At 38.2% G+C, this 20,243-nt stretch overlaps 1 protein-coding gene and 1 non-coding gene across 12 annotated transcripts in view; both read left to right on the top strand.

The window, feature by feature from the left end:
* The window catches only part of Zpbp (zona pellucida binding protein), a 197,521-nt gene that overhangs the window by 40,356 nt on the left and 136,922 nt on the right, over nt 1-20,243 (top strand). For 6 of the 11 annotated variants that reach the window (XM_063273482.1, XM_063273483.1, XM_039092302.2 and 3 more), the window contains exon 3: nt 8,972-9,097. In XM_063273482.1, the coding sequence (XP_063129552.1) occupies nt 8,972-9,097 (126 nt within the window). Of the gene's footprint in view, nt 1-1,607; nt 2,213-4,224; nt 4,289-7,220; nt 7,264-8,971; nt 9,098-20,243 lie in introns of those variants that run through there. The other 5 variants (XM_039092305.2, XM_063273485.1, XM_039092304.2 and 2 more) reach the window with 4 other exon arrangements.
* Nucleotides 5,779-5,911, top strand: LOC120096788 (small nucleolar RNA SNORA24). The gene has a single exon (XR_005493625.1). It is a non-coding gene; the product is annotated as a small nucleolar RNA SNORA24 (small nucleolar RNA).

Genomic DNA, 20,243 nt, shown 5'->3' with positions numbered 1-20,243 from the left:
CTCCTGAGAATTTTCTTTGATTCATTTGAGTTTTTCATTTCCAAAATTCTATGGTTTTTTTGTTTGTTTGTTTAAGAATCTTTGTTGATTTCCTGTCTAGGTTGTTGTCTTTTTTTCCAAATTGGATATTTTATTTATTTACATTTCAAATGTTCCCAGTTTCCCCTCCAGAAACCCCCTATCCCATCTTCCCTTACCCTGTTTTTATGAGGGTGCTCCCCCCACCTACCCACCCACTCCCTCCCATTTCCCTGCCTTGATATTCCCCTACACTGGGGCATCCAGCCTTGACAGGATCAAGGGCCTCTCCTCCCATTGATGTCCAACAAAGCCATCCTCTGCTACATATGTAGCTGGAGCCATGGGTCTATCCCTGTGTGCTACTGGGGTGGTGGTTCAGTCCCTGGGAGCTCTGGGGAGTCTGGTTGATTGATATTGTTGTTCTTCATATGGGGTTGCAAACCCCTTCAGCTCCTTTAGTCCTTTCTCCATTGGGGACCCCGTGCTTAGTTCAGCGGTTGCACATCTGCCTCTGTATTTGTCCTGCTCTGGCAGAGCCTCTCAGGAGACAGTTATATCAAACTCCAGTCAGCAAGCATTTCTTGGCATCAGCAATAATGTCTGGGTTTGGTGTCTGTATATGGGATGGATCCCCAGGTGGGGCAGCCTCTGGATGGCCTTTCCTCAGTCTCTGCTCCACACTTTGTCTCCATATTTCCTTCTGTGGGTATTTTGTCCTCCTTTCTAAGAAGGTCTGGAGCATCTATACTTTGGTCTTCCTTCTTCTTGAGCTTCCTGTGGTTTGTGAATTGTATGGTGGGTATTCTAAGCTTTTGAGCTAATATCCACTTATCAGTGAGTACACCATCTTTTGTGACTGTGTCACCTCACTCAGGATGATATTTTTTAGTTCCATCCATTTGCCTAATAATTTCATAAAGTCATTGTTTTTGATAGCTGAGTAGTACTCCATTGTGTAGATGTACCACATTTTCTGTATCCATTCCTCTGTTGAAGGGCATCTGGGTTGTTTCCAGCTTCTGGCTATTATAAATAAGGCTGCTATGAACATAGTGGAGCACGTGTCCTTGTTATATGTTGAAGCTCCTTTTGGGTGTATGCTCAGGAGATGTATAGCTGGGTCCTCAGGTAGTACTGTGTCCAATTTTCTGAGGAACTTCCAGACTGATTTCCAGAATGGTTGTACCAGTCTGCAGTCCCACCAACAATGGAGGAGTGTTCCTCTTTCTCCACATCCTTGCCAGCATCTGCTGTCACCTGAGTTTTTGATCTTAGCCATTCTGATTGGTTTGAGGTGGAAACTCAGGGTTGTTTTGATTTGCATTTCCTTGATGACTAAGGACAATGAGCATTTCTTTTGGTGCTTCTCAGCCATTCAGTATTTCTTGTTGTTGTCTTTCTCATCCCGGTCTTGAATTGACTTTTATATTTGAATCTTTTATAAAGAAATACTTTTGAATTCTTTGTCTGGCATTTTAGCATCTTTTGATGTAGTTATTAAGGGCTTTGGGACTTTTGGAGAAGCCATATTTTTACTGGTTCTTCTTAATTTTGTGTGTCAGTAAGAATAAGTATTTATTCCATGGGGGTCTTCAGAGTGACTGACCTACTTTATGAAGAAAATTCTAGGCTCAATTTATAGTACTACTCAGAAGAAAGCAAAATTTTATAATAAGAATATTAAAACAAAACAAATACAGAAATATAGATAAAATCAAAGTCAAATTGCATACTAACAATAACCACAGCAAAGGAAAAAATCATTAAAGCACTTATTGGGTTAAGTAGAATAAAGAAATAGAAATGTAATGAAAGGATGGGAAAAGGAAAGGAAGTAGGAAAGAGTCAAGTGCAAACAAAATGAAGGAAAGCTAATTTAAATAAAATTGAAGCCTAAAAAAAGGAAATAATTTGAGAAAAAGAATCAGAGACAAAAATATCTGATTCAAAATAAAGAGAAATATCTGAGCAACATTAGTGGTTTATAGAATAAATATACTTCAAAGGTCTTTGAAAAATAAATTAATACACAGGGTAAAAACAAAGAAAATCTTAAGAATGGCTGGGAATAAAAGGTGGTTTGGAGAAGTTTCCTGTGATCTGTAACATCGGACCATGCCAGGTGTTGGACGGTCGTGAGTCTCCTTGGAGTCTGATTCATCCCTGCTCTTTACGTTGGACCTGGATATGGGTAAGAGGGCTGAGCTTTGGATCTTCACTGTGGATTTCCTTATATTAATATTTCTAGGTTGTTAAAAGTTTTTGATTAATTCCCAGAGCTCTAGAAATTCTTATTTTCATCAGCTTTATAAGTAAGATGATTTTTAGTGTTCATTGTTCTGCTCCTTTCATTGATTTCACCAGCTGCAACTTTTACACTTGGATTATAAATTTTCATGTAACTGATTTTTTTATTGCCTCATCATATTAGAAAATATTAAATTCATTCTTAAAATTAACTTTTGAATTCTTCAGGTAATGGCTATGTAAAAGGTTGATTATTTTTAATCTATCTTGATTGGTATTAAAGTTTAAATATCTTGGCTTCACACTATCTGGCTGCCTTGTGTTTTATGATAATGCCTTTGGTTCCTTATGTTGTGAAGTTTTTCAGCATCTGTTTCTTGGCCATTATTATTATTATTATTATTATTATTATTATTATTATTATTATTATTGCCCTATCTGTGATCCTCATTAATGTGTTCACTTTTTATTTATTATTTTGAATTGAGTTCAGTTTTTATTCACTCAGACATTAATCTTATTCATTGGGAATTTATTTACATTTTTATTGGGCCTTAGTTCATTTCATTTTATGGTGTATGAGATAAAGACCATTTTATATGCCTGTCTTCATGCTTACTCAAAGAATTTGGGTCTGTTTTATCTAGAGGTTCCACATTAGAGGACCTGATTGTTCTTGTCACTCACACAGCACTTGGAGCTCCAGTAGCTGGACCTAGCTCAGCTCTCCCACATCCTCACAGTATAGAAGATTGCTCAGCACTTCTGCTTCTCCTAAGCTAAAGCTCGAGCTGCCTTTGTCCATGGTTTTGCTCAGTTGTACTTTTGAAGGAGTTACTTTTGTATTTGTATTTATTCGTATTGACTATCTTTGGTTTTGCAAGTGACTTCTTAAAATTAAATCTGTTAACTTATTTTAGGCCATACAGGATTAATAGAAATTATTATTTAAAGAATTTATATTTTATATGTACTTTTATTATTAAGAAACTTTTTTGATAATAATTCAAAGATAAAATATTGTTTTAGATTTTAATTAAATAATGATTGGACTTTAGGACATTAGTATCTGGAATTTACTTTTGTACATAAGATATAAATGTAATTTGTCCTTTACCTATGTATTAAGTTAATTTTTTGATCATAATTAATAATGTGTCTTTTTGTTTCTAGCATCTAAAGATCCATCATTATGCTGTTTTCTCTAGACTCATTGACTTGTTCACTCATTATATTATCATGTATTATTTAGTATAACATTTTTATAATTTTAATTTCTGTTGAAAATAGATTTTGTGTGATCATAGTTTTTCCTCCTCAAGTCCTCCCAAATCTTCCCCAGTTCCCACCAATTCCACACTCTGTTTTTTGTCATTAGAAAAGAGATAACTAAAAACAAAAACAAAACAAAAACAGAAAAACTAACCATAATAGGACAAAACAAACAGAAAAAAATGGCCAAAGGGGGGTGGGAACACATATGGATGCAGAGACACACACACTTGCACTCAGAAATCCCACAAAACCACAGCCATAATATATAAGAAAAGATCTGTGAGCTTAAAAAACAAAAAACAAATAAAAGGCCCAGACAAAGAGTTATGAGACAAGAACCCTACAATTGAGAATGTTTTATGTTGGCCATCTCCTGCTGGGCATAGGGCCTGCCCTTCAGTGTGGCTTTGTATACCCTGTGAGACGCCACTGGCAACAACTAATTTTCCTTTGTAAGCAGTTGTTACTTGGAGATTGCTTCTAGGTTAGAAATGGTGGCTTGTTTCTGCTCAGCACTGGAACCCCATCTGGCTTTAGACATGTGCAGGCCCTGTGCATGTTGATCGTCTCTGAGTTCATATGTGCATGTTCATTGGTCTTGCTGAGTTTGGGCTGCCTTGTTTTGTTGGTGTCGTCTGTCCCCACTGGCTCTAACAATATTTCTGCCTCCTCTTCTACAAGGTTCACTGAGCCCTGAGAAGAGGAACTTGATGGAGCCATCCCATTTAGGATTGAGTATTCCAAGGTCTGTCATTCTTTGTATATTTTCTAGCTGTCAATTTCTGTATTTGTTCCTTTGCAATGCAGGAGGAAGCGTCTCTGATGATGGCTGAGCAAGAATGGTCTATGAGTAGAAGAGAATGCTGTTAGGAGTAATCATCGCTATGTTTCTTTAGCAGAACAGTAGTGTTTGGTCTTCCCCTAGGTCCATAGCCCATTTACTCTCAAGTTCTTGGCTACTTGAGCAGTGCCAGGCAGGGTTTTCATCTCGTGGAGTGGGTCTTAAATCTAATCAGATAGTGGTCGGTTATTGCTGACAACTTTTGGGTCACGATTGCATCGTTGTTTGATATAGATGGATCACCATTGTAGAGTGCAGGCTTTCCAGATGGGTTGCTAGTTAGCTTTCTCCTGTGGTAGAGTGTAGAGTACCTTCAAACACCATGAACACTAGTGAGTGAAGGCTATAGGTAGGCACCAGTTCCACTTCTTAGGTATTACTTTCATCAATAGGGTCTTGCCATCAGTTTGTGGAGAGGAACTGGTAACCTTGGGGATGTAGCCCAGGTTGTTTGGAGATCTCCCTGGCACCTCTTTGGCCAATAACTCAATTAGCTGTAACTCAATCCTGGCACTGGAGGTTTCCTTTGAGGCTGAGAGATAATTTAGTTTGGGCTTTGTGTCTCCCTGTTATTTAGAGATTCCATTTGGACTTCTTCAACATACCTGTACATTTTAAGCTTCTACTCAAGTAGACTTCCATGTGCACTCTCAATGGTCATTAGTTCTACCTGTTCTTGTTTGTATTCCTTCCTTTACCCACTCTTCCTTTCCCTTCTCTGATTATTTCTCCCATTCTACTCCCCTCATCTCCTCCATAACTGTACATTTCTATTTCCTCCTTCTAGAGGGATCCCTCACCATCAGTTCCTTACTCAGTACCCAACCTCTGTGGTTATATGTATTGTGGTCTGCTCATCCACATGTAAGAGAGTACATACCACACTTGTCTTTGTAGATCTGAGTTACTTTCACTCAGGATAATTTTTTCCTAGCTCTATCCATTTACCTGGGAATTTCATGATTTCAGTTTTTTTTGTTATTGTTGTTTTCAGCAGCTGAGTAACATTCTGATGTATAAATGGACCATGTTTGCTTGATCCATTCATCCACCGATAGACATGTAAAGTCTTTCCAGTTTATGGCTATTATAAATAAAGCAGCAATGAATATGGATGAACAAGTGTCTCTGTGATATGATATTGAGTCTTTTGGGTGTTGCCCGGAAGTGGTATAAGCTGGACCTGAGGTAGATCTGTTCTCAGCTTCTTGTATCTCTAATTTTCATTTTTACTTTCTTTACTTTTTCTTAACAGAATTGTTTTAGATATGTATAAATGAGTTTTTAAAATCAGTATTTAAAAGATTCTTAAAACAAACACTGAGATTTTGCTTGTAGCCATATTGATTATATTCTAAGTATGGTAACAAATTTATTTAAATGTTATAATTGTAGTCTGTTTACCTTTGGGACCTGACAGCTGTGGCGTGCTCCCGTTGTAGCCATGGAGGGAAGGGTCTTTTTATTTATTGGAAAAGCTGATAACCTTTGTTTAGTATCAGAGTCTGACTTGCACAAGCAAGATTCTTCACTGTTCAACTGTATATGAAGAACCACAGAACCGTATTACCCATCTTGACATTATAGACAACTGTACCACAAAGACCTTAGTTTTATTGTCAATAGACCGCGACACAAAAATAAACTTTTATTTTTCAAGAGAGAGTTTGGATTCGAATGTAGTTATAGAGAAAATGAAATCTTTAGAGCCTTTCCTTCAGATGACACACATGATTGCATTGGGAAGTGCTGATCAGTTATTATTGATAACTCTGAAGGGGTGTGTGTGTGTAAGGTGTGTGTGTGTGTGTATGTGTGTGTGTGTATGTGTGTGTGTGTGTGTGTGTGTGTGTGTGTGTGTGTGTGTACTGATGAGTAAATAAGAACTGTGGATATCTTTACTCCATGGCTATTTCCTGTGAATCTCTCTGAAATAGATAAATGTTGGATGAGAAAAAAATCCCACAACCATGAGTTGTCAACTTATTGGGTACACTTTCCTAAACTGTTACTAAGTGTCCAGGAAAATTTAAATTCAGCATTCCCACGATTATAACAGTATGCTTTAGTTACCTTTTTTCTGGAGGCAGATGATGTTCTTCACAGAGGCCTTGTTTCATTAGTAGCTAACGTCTGCTTACTTGGAAAATGTGTATTTCGATTGTTGATGTCACTGAATGCTATTTATTTTGGGCTATTGATAGTGCTGAGAAACGTTTTAACTCAACTGAAGTTGCTGGGGTTAAAATCACAAGAATTAATGGGAGGACTACAGGCAAGTCACAGTAATGGCATTAGGTCCTATCAGAGAGCCAGAGCAGGAGAGACTTGTACTCACTTGCCAAAGGTCAAGAGACACTCGGTTGATACGGGAATAAAATCAGAGAGGGGTGACCCTGAAGAGGATTCAGGGTGTGGAAAGGTGAGATACATGTAACTGGTAGATCAGAGAAGATGTGAGCCACGAGTCATGGCAAGGTCAGAGATGTGTGAGCTTCTCACAGAGGATGGATGGGAGGCATAAACTGAGAAATGGAGAGCAGCAGTGAAAGGAAAGCAGCACCAGGATGTTGAGTGGAATCAGAGGCTGCCTGTGGTACACTTAAAGGATAGTTTTTTAGCAAATAACTTCATGAGAAAATAATGAAAGGTGTTATGAATAGAGGGAGTCAAATAAAACTTGTAATTTACTCTGTGTAATTTTATAGGTCTATATAAAATTGGAAATACCTGGGAAATTTCTAAACTGGATTTTGTTAAATTATTTATTAGACTAGGAGCTATTAAATTCAACCTTAGTACAGTTCATAAAGCATTTTCCTGATCTCTTCCTTAGCAAACTCTAAAAGAAAGGACCTGGGAAAAGCATACTTACAGAGGTGGGTTATAGAAGGAAATATACCAAATACTTTTCATGTAGCCGTTATTATCCAAATGATCAGCTTATTAATAACAAATACTAATAATGTTGACTATTAAACACTTAAGGATAGTAAGTGTTGAAAATAGTAAAAAGAGAAAAGTTAATATAAGAAAATTGTACATGGTTATATTTCTAAACATAGTGGTCAGGATCCTAAGAAAGTGTTTGCAAATAGGATGCAATAATTGTTAAGTAAATATACCCTCAATCAGATTTATAGGGAAGCAACCTACGAGTGAACATCAGTCATGGAATGAAACTATTGAAGAAGAAAAACATTATCTTGTGATAAAATATATTTTTAAAATTCAATACCAATACATAAAACAAAGACAAAAATTTCATAACTGGTTGAAGGCTATGAATACTTTTGTGGTGAAAGCTTTTCAATCTTAAGAAACTTGATCATGTTCTTCTCTTCACCCCCTCCCACCCCCCTGTCCCCTTTCCCACCAGGGACCCTCTCTCCCTCCCTCCCTCCCTTCCCTGTGATTGCTTTCTTCTTCCTCCCAAGTTGGACTGAAGCATCCTCACTTGGGCCCTTCAGCTTGTTAACCTTCTTCTGTGAACTGTATCCTGGGTATTCTGTACTTTATTGCTACTATTCACTTATTAGTGAGTATATACTATGCATGTCCTTTTGGGTCTGAGGTACCTCATTCAGGATGATATTTTCTAGTTCCATCCATTTGCCTGCAAAACTCAGGATGTCCTTGTTCTTAATAGCTGAGTAGAACTCCATTGTGTAAATGAACCACATTTTCTGTATCCATTCTTCTGTTGTGGGGCCCTAGGGAGTGGAGAGGTCTTGCGGGGGTGGGAGATGAGGACATCCTTGTGGAAATGGGGGGAGGCAGTATGGGATGTAGACCAGGAGGATGATAAAATCTGGATTGTTAAGACAAAAAGATTAAAATTAAAAAAACAACCACAAAAAACAACAAAAATAATTTTGATTACCAAAAGTAAGTTTTATTTTACTGGATCACAAATAATCTGGCTCTGGTGAATGAGAGAAGTGTGGCGTGTAGTTCTGACAGGTTATTGGGACTTTTGTTGACAGCTTAGCTCTGAGTAGATTAGTAATAACTGAGTCTTTGACTGTGCTCCTTTTGTATCTTCTGGAGAATCTTTATCATGATTCTTTAAGAATATGATAAAATGAACAATATTTAAAAATCAACCATTGTATATAATTATTGCCTTTTTAGATCACATAATTGCTTTTATTGAGTACACTATGCTATACCATTGTAAGCAATATACTGTTCTTCTCATCTAAATGTATATATGCACTGTGTTCTGTTTGATGTTTTAACAGCATATATGAAGTCTACATAGAGAATTAGCTTAGACTGACATTTTAGTTACACTCTGAGATTAAAATGGGTTGTTTATGTGAGCTCTGAATAAAATGGATATTACATTCATGTTCATTACATACACTCATACCCTCACTCATGGGTGACTGTATGTACATACAAAGTCGAATAAAACACACTGTGTGCTTTTTAATGTAATTATATGGAGACAGTGAAATTAAGTTATCAAGTTAATAGGAGCCAAAGATATGTCAGAGAATGTAACACAAACTGCAAAATATAAGGTATTATTAGACAAACAACATAAAATATTACTGGAACATTTTAATATTGTATTTTCAGTGAGCGTATATGTCATGCTTCATCAAAAGAGTCCACATGTGCTATGTGTAACCCAGCGACTGAGAAATACTGAGTTGGTAGACCCATCGTTCCAATGGCATGGGCCGAAGGGAAAACTTGTTTCAGGTAGGGTTTTACTATAGCTATGATAATCAAGTAGATATACTTAAGCATTACTTACATCTAAAAATATTTGTATCTAATACATTTATCATGTATTCAAATATGGTCTATGTAGTGTCCTTGAGTTTGATATAGCAATGTTGATAGTATGAACATTTCTCTGTTTTCTCTATTAAGGATAAAGACAGTAAAAATTTCAGCTACTTATAGAATCCTAGAAGCAGTTCTATTCTAATAAGTTTATTATTTTATGTGAAAAATCAATTTGTTTCTAATTATTATTCCTTTCCTTATGTACCTATTTTATTTTGACTATCATCTCTTCTGTAAATTTTGAATTTGATTTTGATAATAACTCATTTACTGTTTACTTTAAAACTGATAGCTTAGCTGGTTTTTGAAGTTTTTCATCCAATGAGGACTAATGAGTATTGTACTAAAGGTCTGTTCAGTGTAGTCTGACACAACCATTTTTGCATATCCTCAATGGAACATTAGCACCTTTACTTCTGTTTCTTTTGTAAAACCTTGGTATTTTGAGACAGTGCTGAGGGTTAAAGGCTGCAGTCTTGCTGTGTTATTTGGACAGAGGGAAGTGTAAACACACATGTAAGACTTGATGAAGATGTGACTTCAGTAACATAGGGACAGTTGTGCTGTGTGTTCATGTCTACAGAGTGTGCAGCGAGAAACCCTTAGGGGCTGGGCAGCCTCAGAAGATGATGAAATGGTTCTCATGTAAAGGTCTCTAATATTGGAATTATAATGAAATCTATTCTTATCCTCTAGTAGCAGCAGCATATGCTGTAGCATGCACACTATGTTCTACATTGACACCAAAACTTTGTCATTAGAAAATAAGCATTTTGCAAGAGACCTGCTTGGTGAACTCGGGACACACAGAGGCAGAATTCCTCTAGAACTGGGCACGTCCTGTGTTTACCAGGAGTCCCACACCCGCGGATCCTGGCCCGCAGCAGCTCTCTGCTCCCAGACCCCGTGGGAGAGAGACCTCACTGCCTGGTCAGGTGGGCACTCCTGAGGCTGCAGAGCGGAAGAGAACACCAACACTGCCTACCCCTGCCCACATCCCTGGCCCAAGAGGAAACTGTATAAGGCCTCTGGGTTCCCGTGGGGGAGGGCCCAGGAGCGGCAGGAACCCTGCGCCTGAGACACCTCTGGACCCTGAAGGAAACAGACCGGATAAACAGTTCTCTGCACCCAAATCCCGTGGGAGGGAGAGCTAAACCTTCAGAGAGGCAGACAAGCCTGGGAAACCAGAAGAGACTGCACTCTGCACACACATCTCGGACGCCAGAGGAAAACACCAATCGCCATCTGGAACCCTGGTGCACTGAAGCTCCCGGAAAGGGCGGCGCAGATCTTCCTGGTTGCTGCCGCAGCAGAGAGCTCGTGGGCAGCACCCCGCGAGCGAACTTGAGCCTCGGGACCACAGGTAAGACCAACTTTTCTGCTGCAAGTGACCTGCCTGGTGAACTCAAGACACAGGCCCACAGGAACAGCTGAAGACCTGTAGAGAGGAAAAACTACATGCCCGAAAGCAGAACACTCTGTCCCCATAACTGGCTGAAAGAAAACAGGAAAACAGGTCTACAGCCTCCTGACACAGAGGCTTATAGGACAGTCTAGCCACTGTCAGAAATAGCAGAACAAAGTAACACTAGAGATAATCTGATGGCGAGAGGCAAGCACAGGAACCCAAGCAACAGAAACCAAGACTACATGGCATCATCGGAGCCCAATTCTCCCACCAAAACAAACATGGAATATCCAAACACACCAGAAAAGCAAGATCTAGTTTCAAAATCATATTTGATCATGATGCTGGAGAACTTCAAGAAAGACGTGAAGAACTCCCTTAGAGAAACACAGGAAAACATTAATAAACAAGTAGAAGCCTACAGAGAGGAATCGCAAAAATCCCTGAAAGAATTCCAGGAAAACACAATCAAACAGTTGAAGGAATTAAAAATGGAAATAGAAGCAATCAAGAAAGAAAACATGGAAACAACCCTGGATATAGAAAACCAAAAGAAGAGACAAGGAGCTGTAGATACAAGCTTCACCAACAGAATACAAGAGATGGAAGAGAGAATCTCAGGAGCAGAAGATTCCATAGAAATCATTGACTCAACTGTCAAAGATAATGTAAAGCAGAAAAAGCTACTGGTCCAAAACATACAGGAAATCCAGGACTCAATGAGAAGATCAAACCTAAGGATAATAGGTATAGAAGAGAGTGAAGACTCCTAGCTCAAAGGACCAGTAAATATCTTCAACAAAATCATAAAAGAAAACTTCCCTAACCTAAAAAAAGAGATACCCATAAGCATACAAGAAGCCTACAGAACTCCAAATAGATTAGACCAGAAAAAGAAACACCTCCCATCACATAATAGTCAAAACACCAAACGCACAAAATAAAGAAAGAATATTAAAAGCAGTAAGGGAAAAAGGTCAAGTAACATATAAAGGCAGACCTATCAGAATCACACCAGACTTCTCGCCAGAAACTATGAAGGCCAGAAGATCCTGGACTGATGTCATACAGACCCTAAGAGAACACAAATGCCAGCCCAGGTTACTGTATCCTGCAAAACTCTCAATTAACATAGATGGAGAAACCAAGATATTCCATGACAAAACCAAATTTACACAATATCTTTCTACAAATCCAGTACTACAAAGGATAATAAATGGTAAAGCCCAACATAAGGAGGCAAGCTATACCCTAGAAGAAGCAAGAAACTAATCGTCTTGGCAACAAAACAATGAGAAGAAAAGCACACAAACATAACCTCACATCCAAATATGAATATAACAGGAAGCAATAATCACTATTCCTTAATATCTCTCAACATCAATGGCCTCAACTCCACAATAAAAAGACATATGTTAACAAACTGGATACGCAACGAGGACCCTGCATGCTGCTGCCTACAGGAAACACACCTCAGAGACAAAGACAGACACTACCTCAGAGTGAAAGGCTGGAAAACAACTTTCCAAGCAAATGGTCAGAAGATGCAAGCTGGAGTAGCCATTCTAATATCAAATAAAATCAATTTTCAACTAAAAGTCATCAAAAAAGATAAAGAAGGACACTTCATATTCATCAAAGGAAAAATCCACCAAGATGAACTCTCAATCCTAAATATCTATGCCCCAAATACAAGGGCACCTACATACGTAAAAGAAACCTTACTAAAGCTCAAAACACACATTGCGCCTCACACAATTATAGTAGGAGATTTCAACACCCCACTCTCATCAATGGACAGATCATGGAAACAGAAATTAAACAGAGACGTAGACAGACTAAGAGAAGTCATGAGCCAAATGGACTTAACGGATATTTATAGAACATTCTATCCTAAAGCAAAAGGATATACCTTCTTCTCAGCTCCTCATGGTACTTTCTCCAAAATTGACCATATAATTCGTCAAAAAACGGGTACTGAAACATAGAAATAATCCCATTCGTGCTATCAGACCACCACGGCCTAAAACTGGTCTTCAATAAAAACAAGGGAAGAATGCCCACATATACGTGGAAATTGAACAATGTTCTACTCAATGATAACCTGGTCAAGGAAGAAATAAAGAAAGAAATTAAAGACTTTTTAGAATTTAATGAAAATGAAGGTACAACATACCCAAACTTACGGGACACAATGAAAGCTGTGCTAAGAGGAAAACTCATAGCGCTGAGTGCCTGCAGAAAGAAACAGGAAAGAGCATATGTCAGCAGCTTGACAGCACACCTAAAAGCTCTAGAACAAAAAGAAGCAAATACACCCAGGAGGAGTAGAAGGCAGGAAATAATCAAACTCAGAGCTGAAATCAACCAAGTAGAAACAAAAAGGACCATAGAAAGAATCAACAGAACCAAAAATTGGTTCTTTGAGAAAATCAACAAGATAGATAAACCCTTAGCCAGACTAAGGAGAGGACACAGAGAGTGTGTCCAAATTAGCAAAATCAGAGATGAAAAGGGAGACATAACTACAGATTCAGAGGAAATTCAAAAAATCATCAGATCTTACTATAAAAGCCTATATTCAACAAAACTTGAAAATCTGCAGGAAATGGACAATTTCCTAGACAGATACCAGGTACCGAATTTAAGTCAGGAACAGATAAACCAGTTAAACAACCCCATAACTCCTAAGGAAATAGAAGCAGTCATTAAAGGTCTCCCAACCAAAAAGAACCCAGGTCCAGACGGGTTTAGTGCAGAATTCTATCAAATCTTCATAGAAGACCTCATACCAATATTATCCAAACTATTCCACAAAATTGAAACAGATGGATCACTATCGAATTCCTTCTATGAATCCACAATTACTCTTATACCTAAACCACACAAAGACCCAAAAAAGAAAGAGAACTTCAGACCAATTTTCCTTATGAATATCGACGCAAAAATACTCAATAAAATTCTGGCAAACCGAATCCAAGAGCACATCAAAACAATCATCCACCATGATCAAGTAGGCTTCATCCCAGGCATGCAGGGATGGTTTAATATACGGAAAACCATCAACGTGATCCATTATATAAACAAACTGAAAGAACAAAACCACATGATCATTTCATTAGACGCTGATAAAGCATTTGGCAAAATTCGACACCCCTTCATGATAAAAGTCCTGGAAAGAATAGGAATTCAAGGCCCATACCTAAACATAGTAAAAGCCATATACAGCAAACCAGTTGCTAACATTAAACTAAATGGAGAGAAACTTGAAGCAATCCCACTAAAATCAGGGACTAGACAAGGCTGTCCACTCTCTCCCTACTTATTCAATATAGTTCTTGAAGTTCTAGCCAGAGCAATTGGACAACAAAAGGAGGTCAAGGGGATACAGATCGGAAAAGAAGAAGTCAAAATATCACTGTTTGCAGATGATATGATAGTTTATTTAAGTGATCCCAAAAGTTCCACCAGAGAACTACTAAAGCTGATAAACAACTTCAGCAAAGTGGCTGGGTATAAAATTAACTCAAATAAATCAGTAGCCTTCCTCTACACGAAAGAGAAACAAGCCGAGAAAGAAATTAGGGAAACGACACCCTTCATAATAGACCCAAATAATATAAAGTACCTCGGTGTGACTTTAACAAAGCAAGTAAAAGATCTTTACAGTAAAAACTTCAAGACACTGAAGAAAGAAATTGCAGAACACTTCAGAAGATGGAAAGATCTCCCATGCTCATGGATTGGCAGGATTAATATAGTAAAAATGGCCATTTTACCAAAAGCGATCTACAGATTCAATGCAATCCCCATCAAAATACCAATCCAATTCTTCAAAGAGTTAGACAGAACAATTTGCAAATTCATCTGGAATAACAAAAAACCCAGGATAGCTAAAACTATCCTCAACAATAAAAGGACTTCAGGGGGAATCACTATCCCTGAACTCAAGCAGTATTACAGAGCAATAGTGATAAAAACTGCATGGTATTGGTACAGAGACAGACAGATAGACCAATGGAATAGAATTGAAGACCCAGAAATGAACCCACACACCTATGGTCACTTGATTTTTGACAAAGGAGCCAAAACCATCCAATGGAAAAAAGATAGCATTTTCAGCAAATGGTGCTGGTTCAACTGGAGGGCAACATGTAGAAGAATGCAGATCGATCCATGCTTATCACCCTGTACAAAGCTTAAGTCCAAGTGGATCAAGGACCTCCACATCAAACCAGACACACTCAAACTAATAGAAGAAAAACTAGGGAAGCATCTGGAACACATGGGCACTGGAAAAAATTTCCTGAACAAAACACCAATGGCTTACGCTCTAAGATCAAGAATCGACAAATGGGATCTCATAAAACTGCAAAGCTTCTGTAAGGGAAAGGACACTGTGGTTAGGACAAAACGGCAACCAACAGATTGGGAAAAGATCTTTACCAATCCTACAACAGATAGAGGCCTTATATCCAAAATATACAAAGAACTCAAGAAGTTAGACCGCAGGGAAACAAATAACCCTATTAAAAAATGGGGTTCAGAGCTAAACAAAGAATTCACAGCTGAGGAATGCCGAATGGCTGAGAAACACCTAAAGAAATGTTCAACATCTTTAGTCATAAGGGAAATGCAAATCAAAACAACCCTGAGATTTCACCTCACACCAGTGAGAATGGCTAAGATCAAAAACTCAGGTGAGGGCAGATGCTGGCGAGGATGTGGAGAAAGAGGAACACTCCTCCATTGTTGGTGGGATTGCAGACTAGTACAACCATTCTGGAAATCAGTCTGGAGGTTCCTCAGAAAATTGGACATTGAACTGCCTGAGGATCCAGCTGTACCTCTCTTGGGCATATACCCAAAAGATGCCCCAACATATAAAAAAGACACGTGCTCCACTATGTTCATTGCAGCCTTATTTATAATAGCCAGAAGCTGGAAAGAACCCAGATGCCCTTCAACAGAGGAATGGATACAGAAAATGTGGTACATCTTCACAATGGAATATTACTCAGCTATCAAAAACAACGACTTTATGAAATTCGTAGGCAAATGGTTGGAACTGGGAAATATCATCCTGAGTGAGCTAACCCAATCACAGAAAGACATACATGGTATGCACTCATTGATAAGTGGCTATTAGCCCAAATGCTTGAATTACCCTAGATGCCTAGAACAAATGAAAGTCAAGACGGATGATCAAAATGTGAATGCTTCACTCCTTCTTTAAAAGGGGAACAAGAATACCCTTGGCAGGGAAGAGAGAGGCAAAGATTAAAACAGAGACTGGAGGAACACCCATTCAGAGCCTGCCCCACATGTGGCCCATACATATACAGCCACCCAATTAGACAAGATGGATTAAGCAAAGAAGTGCAGACCGACAGGAGCCGGATGTAGATTGCTCCTAAGAGACACAGCCAGAATACAGCAAATACAGAGGCGAATGCCAGCAGCAAACCACTGAACTGAGAATAGGACCCCCGTTGAAGGAATCAGAGAAAGAACTGGAAGAGCTTGAAGGGGCTTGAGACCCCATATGTACAACAATGCCAAGCAACCAGAGCTTCCAGGGACTAAGCCACTACCTAAAGACTATACATAGACTGACCCTGGACTCTGACCTCATAGGTAGCAATGAATATCCTAGTAAGAGCACCAGTGGAAGGGGAAGCCCTGGGTCCTGCTAAGACTAAACCCCCAGTGAACTAGACTGTTGGTGGGAGGGCGGCAATGGGGGGAGGTTTGGGAGGGGAACACCCATAGGGAATGTGAGGGGGGAGGGGGATGTTTGCCCGGAAAGCGGGAAAGGGAATAACACTCGAAATGTATATAAGAAATACTCAAGTTAATAAAAAAAAAAAGAAATACTCAAGTTAATAAAAAAAAGAAAATAAGTATTTAAGTATTGAATTTTCCTGTTAAAAGTTTCGAACTTTTGATTTGGAAATTGAAATTTGACACATTGCTTCTTTAAGATGGCCTACCTGGTGTCACAATTTATACAGCAAAGTGTAGTACATAATTCAGTTACTCCTTTAAGTTGGAATCTTTTTTCTTTTCGTAATAAAAATATGTACTTAGAAGTATGATCTTTCCAGATAAAAGTAAAATCTCATCAATACAGACTATATTAAGCACACACACACGCACACACACACACACACACACACACACACACACACACTTTCTAGGTATTTTGATAATCTGAATTTATACTTGATTACATTTAAATTTTCCCCACAGTAGCTCATCTTGTGTTAGTTTTAAACATTAATTTATTTCAGAGAATTTATAAGACATTATTTTGTGAGATATTAGTTTAATGACACACATAAAGGGGAAAATATATAACTAGGTAGTAAAGTGCATGATCTTTTACTAGCCTTTCTTGGACAGAATAAAGCACCAAAGTCATGTGTCTAAGACCTGGCCTATGCAATAACTCATGAAAAAAATCCATATATTCCAAGTGCTTAGTTGCACTGAAGGTCAGATACCAGGTCTGAATCTGCCAGTACGGTCTTTACCTTGTGCACCTTTTTTTTTGAAATCAAATTTATGTACTTTTTCTATAATCCTAGTTTTCACCTTTTCCCTCTTTTTTTATTTACATTTCAAATGTTATCCCCTTTCCTGGTTTCCTGTCCATAAAACCCCATCCCTTCCTCCTCCCCCTTCTTCTTTGAGTGTGTTCCCACTCCCCAACTACCCCCCTCCCCGCCTCCCTGATCTGACATTCCCCTACACTGGGGAGTCCAACCTTGGCAAGACCAAAAGCTTCTCCCATTGGTGCCCAACAAGGCCATCCTATGCTACATATATGTAATTGGAGCCATGGGTCTGTCCGTGTGTACTCTTTGGGTAGTGGTGTAGTCCCTGGGAGCTCTGGTTGGTTGGTATTGTTGTTCTTATGGGGTTACAACCCCCCCTCAACTCCTTCAAACCTTTCTCTAACTCCTTCATTGGGGACCCCGTTCTCACTTCAATGTTGACTGCTAGCATTCGCCTCTGTATTTGTTACGCTCTGGCAGAGCCTCTCAGGAGACAGCTATATCAGGCTCCTGTCAGCATGCACTTCTTGGCAATATTGTCAGGTTTGGCGGCTGTATGTGGGCTGTATCCCCAGGTAGGGGAGGCTCTGAATGACTATTCCTTTAGTCTCTGCTCTAAACTTTGTCTCTCTATCTCCTCCTATGAATATTTTTGTTCCCCCTTTAAAGGACTGAAGTATCTGCACTTTGCTTGTCGTTCTTGAGCTTCATGTGGTCTGTGGATTGTATCTTGGGTAATTTGAGCTTTTGGGCTGATATCCACTTATCAGCGAGTGTATAGTGTGTATGTGTGTGTGTGTGTGTGTGTGTGTGTGTGTGTGTGTATGATTTTTTTTGTGATTGTGTTACCTCACTCAGGATGATATTTTCTAATTCCATCCATTTGCCTATGAATTTCATGAAGTCATTGTTTTTGATAGCTGAGTAATATTCCATTGTGTAGATGTACCACATTTTCTGTATCCATTCCCCTGTTGAAGGGCATCTGGGTTCTTTCCAGCTTCTGGCTATTATAAATAAAGCCACTATGAATATAGTGGAGCACGTGTCCTTGCTCTATGTTGGAGCACCATTTGAGTATATGCCCAGGAGAGGTATAGCTGGCTCCTCAGGTAGTGCAATGTCTAATTTTTTGAGGAACCTCCAGACTGATTTCCAGAATAGTTGTACCAGCTTGCAATCCCACTAACAATGGAGGAATGTTCTTCTTTCTCCACATCCTCGCCAGCATCTGCTGTCACCTGAGTTTTTGGTCTTAGCCCTGCAGACATAATTTATAAATAAAAGTTGCACACATTTAAGGCATGAAACTTGGCATTTATATAGGTGTACAGTGACCACAATCAAGCTATTACTTAGTCATTTCATATGACTACCTCTTTTTTCTAATGAGAATGCTTAAGATCTACCTTTACCCAGTTTCAGAGAAAAAAGAGACAAAATAACAAATACAAAACGAAAAAGGTAGACAAAAACATGGACTCTGTTTTGTTTTGGCCAGCCACTCCTGAGCATGGACTCTACCCTTGAGGGTGATTGATATGCCCAGTAATACTTCATTGGAGAAAACTGTTTTTGCCTCACCGTGCAGGTATCAACTGCAAATAGCTTCTTGGTAAGGGAGTGGAACTTTGTGTCCACCTCCCCTTCTCCATTCTGGGAGCTTGGCTGGCTCAGACGTGGGAAGGTCTTGTGCAGGCTATCACAGCCTCTGAACTCATATGTGTGTCTGCCTTGCTGTGTCTAGAAGACACTCTTTCCTCGGCGTCATCTATCACCTCTGGCTCCTAACAGTATTTCAACATTCTCTTGTACATTGGCTCCTGCACCTGAATGTGAAGAGTTTGACGTAGACATTCCATTTACGGCTGAGAGTTCCAGAGTCTCTCACTCTCTGCACATATTCCAATTGTAGGTCTCTGTGTTAATCACCATCTACTGCATGAAGGATCATTTTTGAAGAGGTTCGATCCATTCACTGGTCTATGGGTATAACAATATGTCCTTAGGAGTATTTTTATTACTGTGATCCTTTAGCAGAATAATAGTAGTAAGTTTCTGCCTTATATTTTTTGTTCATATCTAAGCTAAGTCATAAGTATAAACATACTTAAAATTAATAAACTAAGTTGCAGTGAAATTTTTCTGACCAATCAATGATGTAGTCAAATTCTAGGTGTTAGGATAACAAAGCCAGGAAAGAAGACAGACTAATTTAAACAAAATAGTTAATGAATATCTGTATTGTGTGATTTCTTGTAGTTAACTCTTTATTTTCGTGCCAAATACATAGCTATTGGCTTTGTGAATTTCCATCTAGCCCTAATCACATAAGGTTCTGTAAATGATCACTGATAAGTGATATTATAGGCTTGACATTTATATTGAGTATGCAATTCTCTGCTTATGTTTCAAAATGTGTTCCTTAAATCTTTTAAACATAAAAAAGTAGAAGCCAGAAGATACTTTGTTATATTGTATAATGCTCAGTTTTGTGGCTTTCATATTTAGTATTGCACTAGTATGATCTTGGAATTGAAAGAGAAGCTATGAAAATATAGCATATATATACATAGTATACACATACATATGCAATGTGTGTATACTGATACTATACCTAAGATATGTATATATGTACAAAGTATGTATCTTGGTATATATATATGTATATATATTTGTTTACCATAAAATGATTCTTATATTTTAATATTGAGTTATATTTTCGATAAGCTTACATTCTGTACATGAAATGGTATGCCTAGAAGGAATGGTATAACATAATAATATTACCCATTATCAGTTAGGATTTTCTATACAGAATAAGACATAAAACAAAAGTTCATTATTAAATATCTGTTGTAACATGAGTTCTTATACTTTATTACATTTTCTTTGTCAAATACAGTATACATATATTTGTTCATACATTTATTGATACTTCTAATGTAGGAAATTTTCAGTTTGAATTATTAGTAAAGAATACATAACTTAATTATTGCTGTGATAATTTATATTTTCATTAAAATTTTATTGTACTAGAAGTTTTTTCTGAAATGTATAGTAATCACTTAAATTAATACTTTTACAA

This window comes from Rattus norvegicus, chromosome 14 (assembly GCF_036323735.1).
Source record: "Rattus norvegicus strain BN/NHsdMcwi chromosome 14, GRCr8, whole genome shotgun sequence".
In the NCBI taxonomy this organism is placed as follows: domain Eukaryota; kingdom Metazoa; phylum Chordata; class Mammalia; order Rodentia; family Muridae; genus Rattus; species Rattus norvegicus.
Note: the sequence above shows the minus strand (reverse complement) of the source record. Positions and strands in the feature narration are given on the sequence as shown.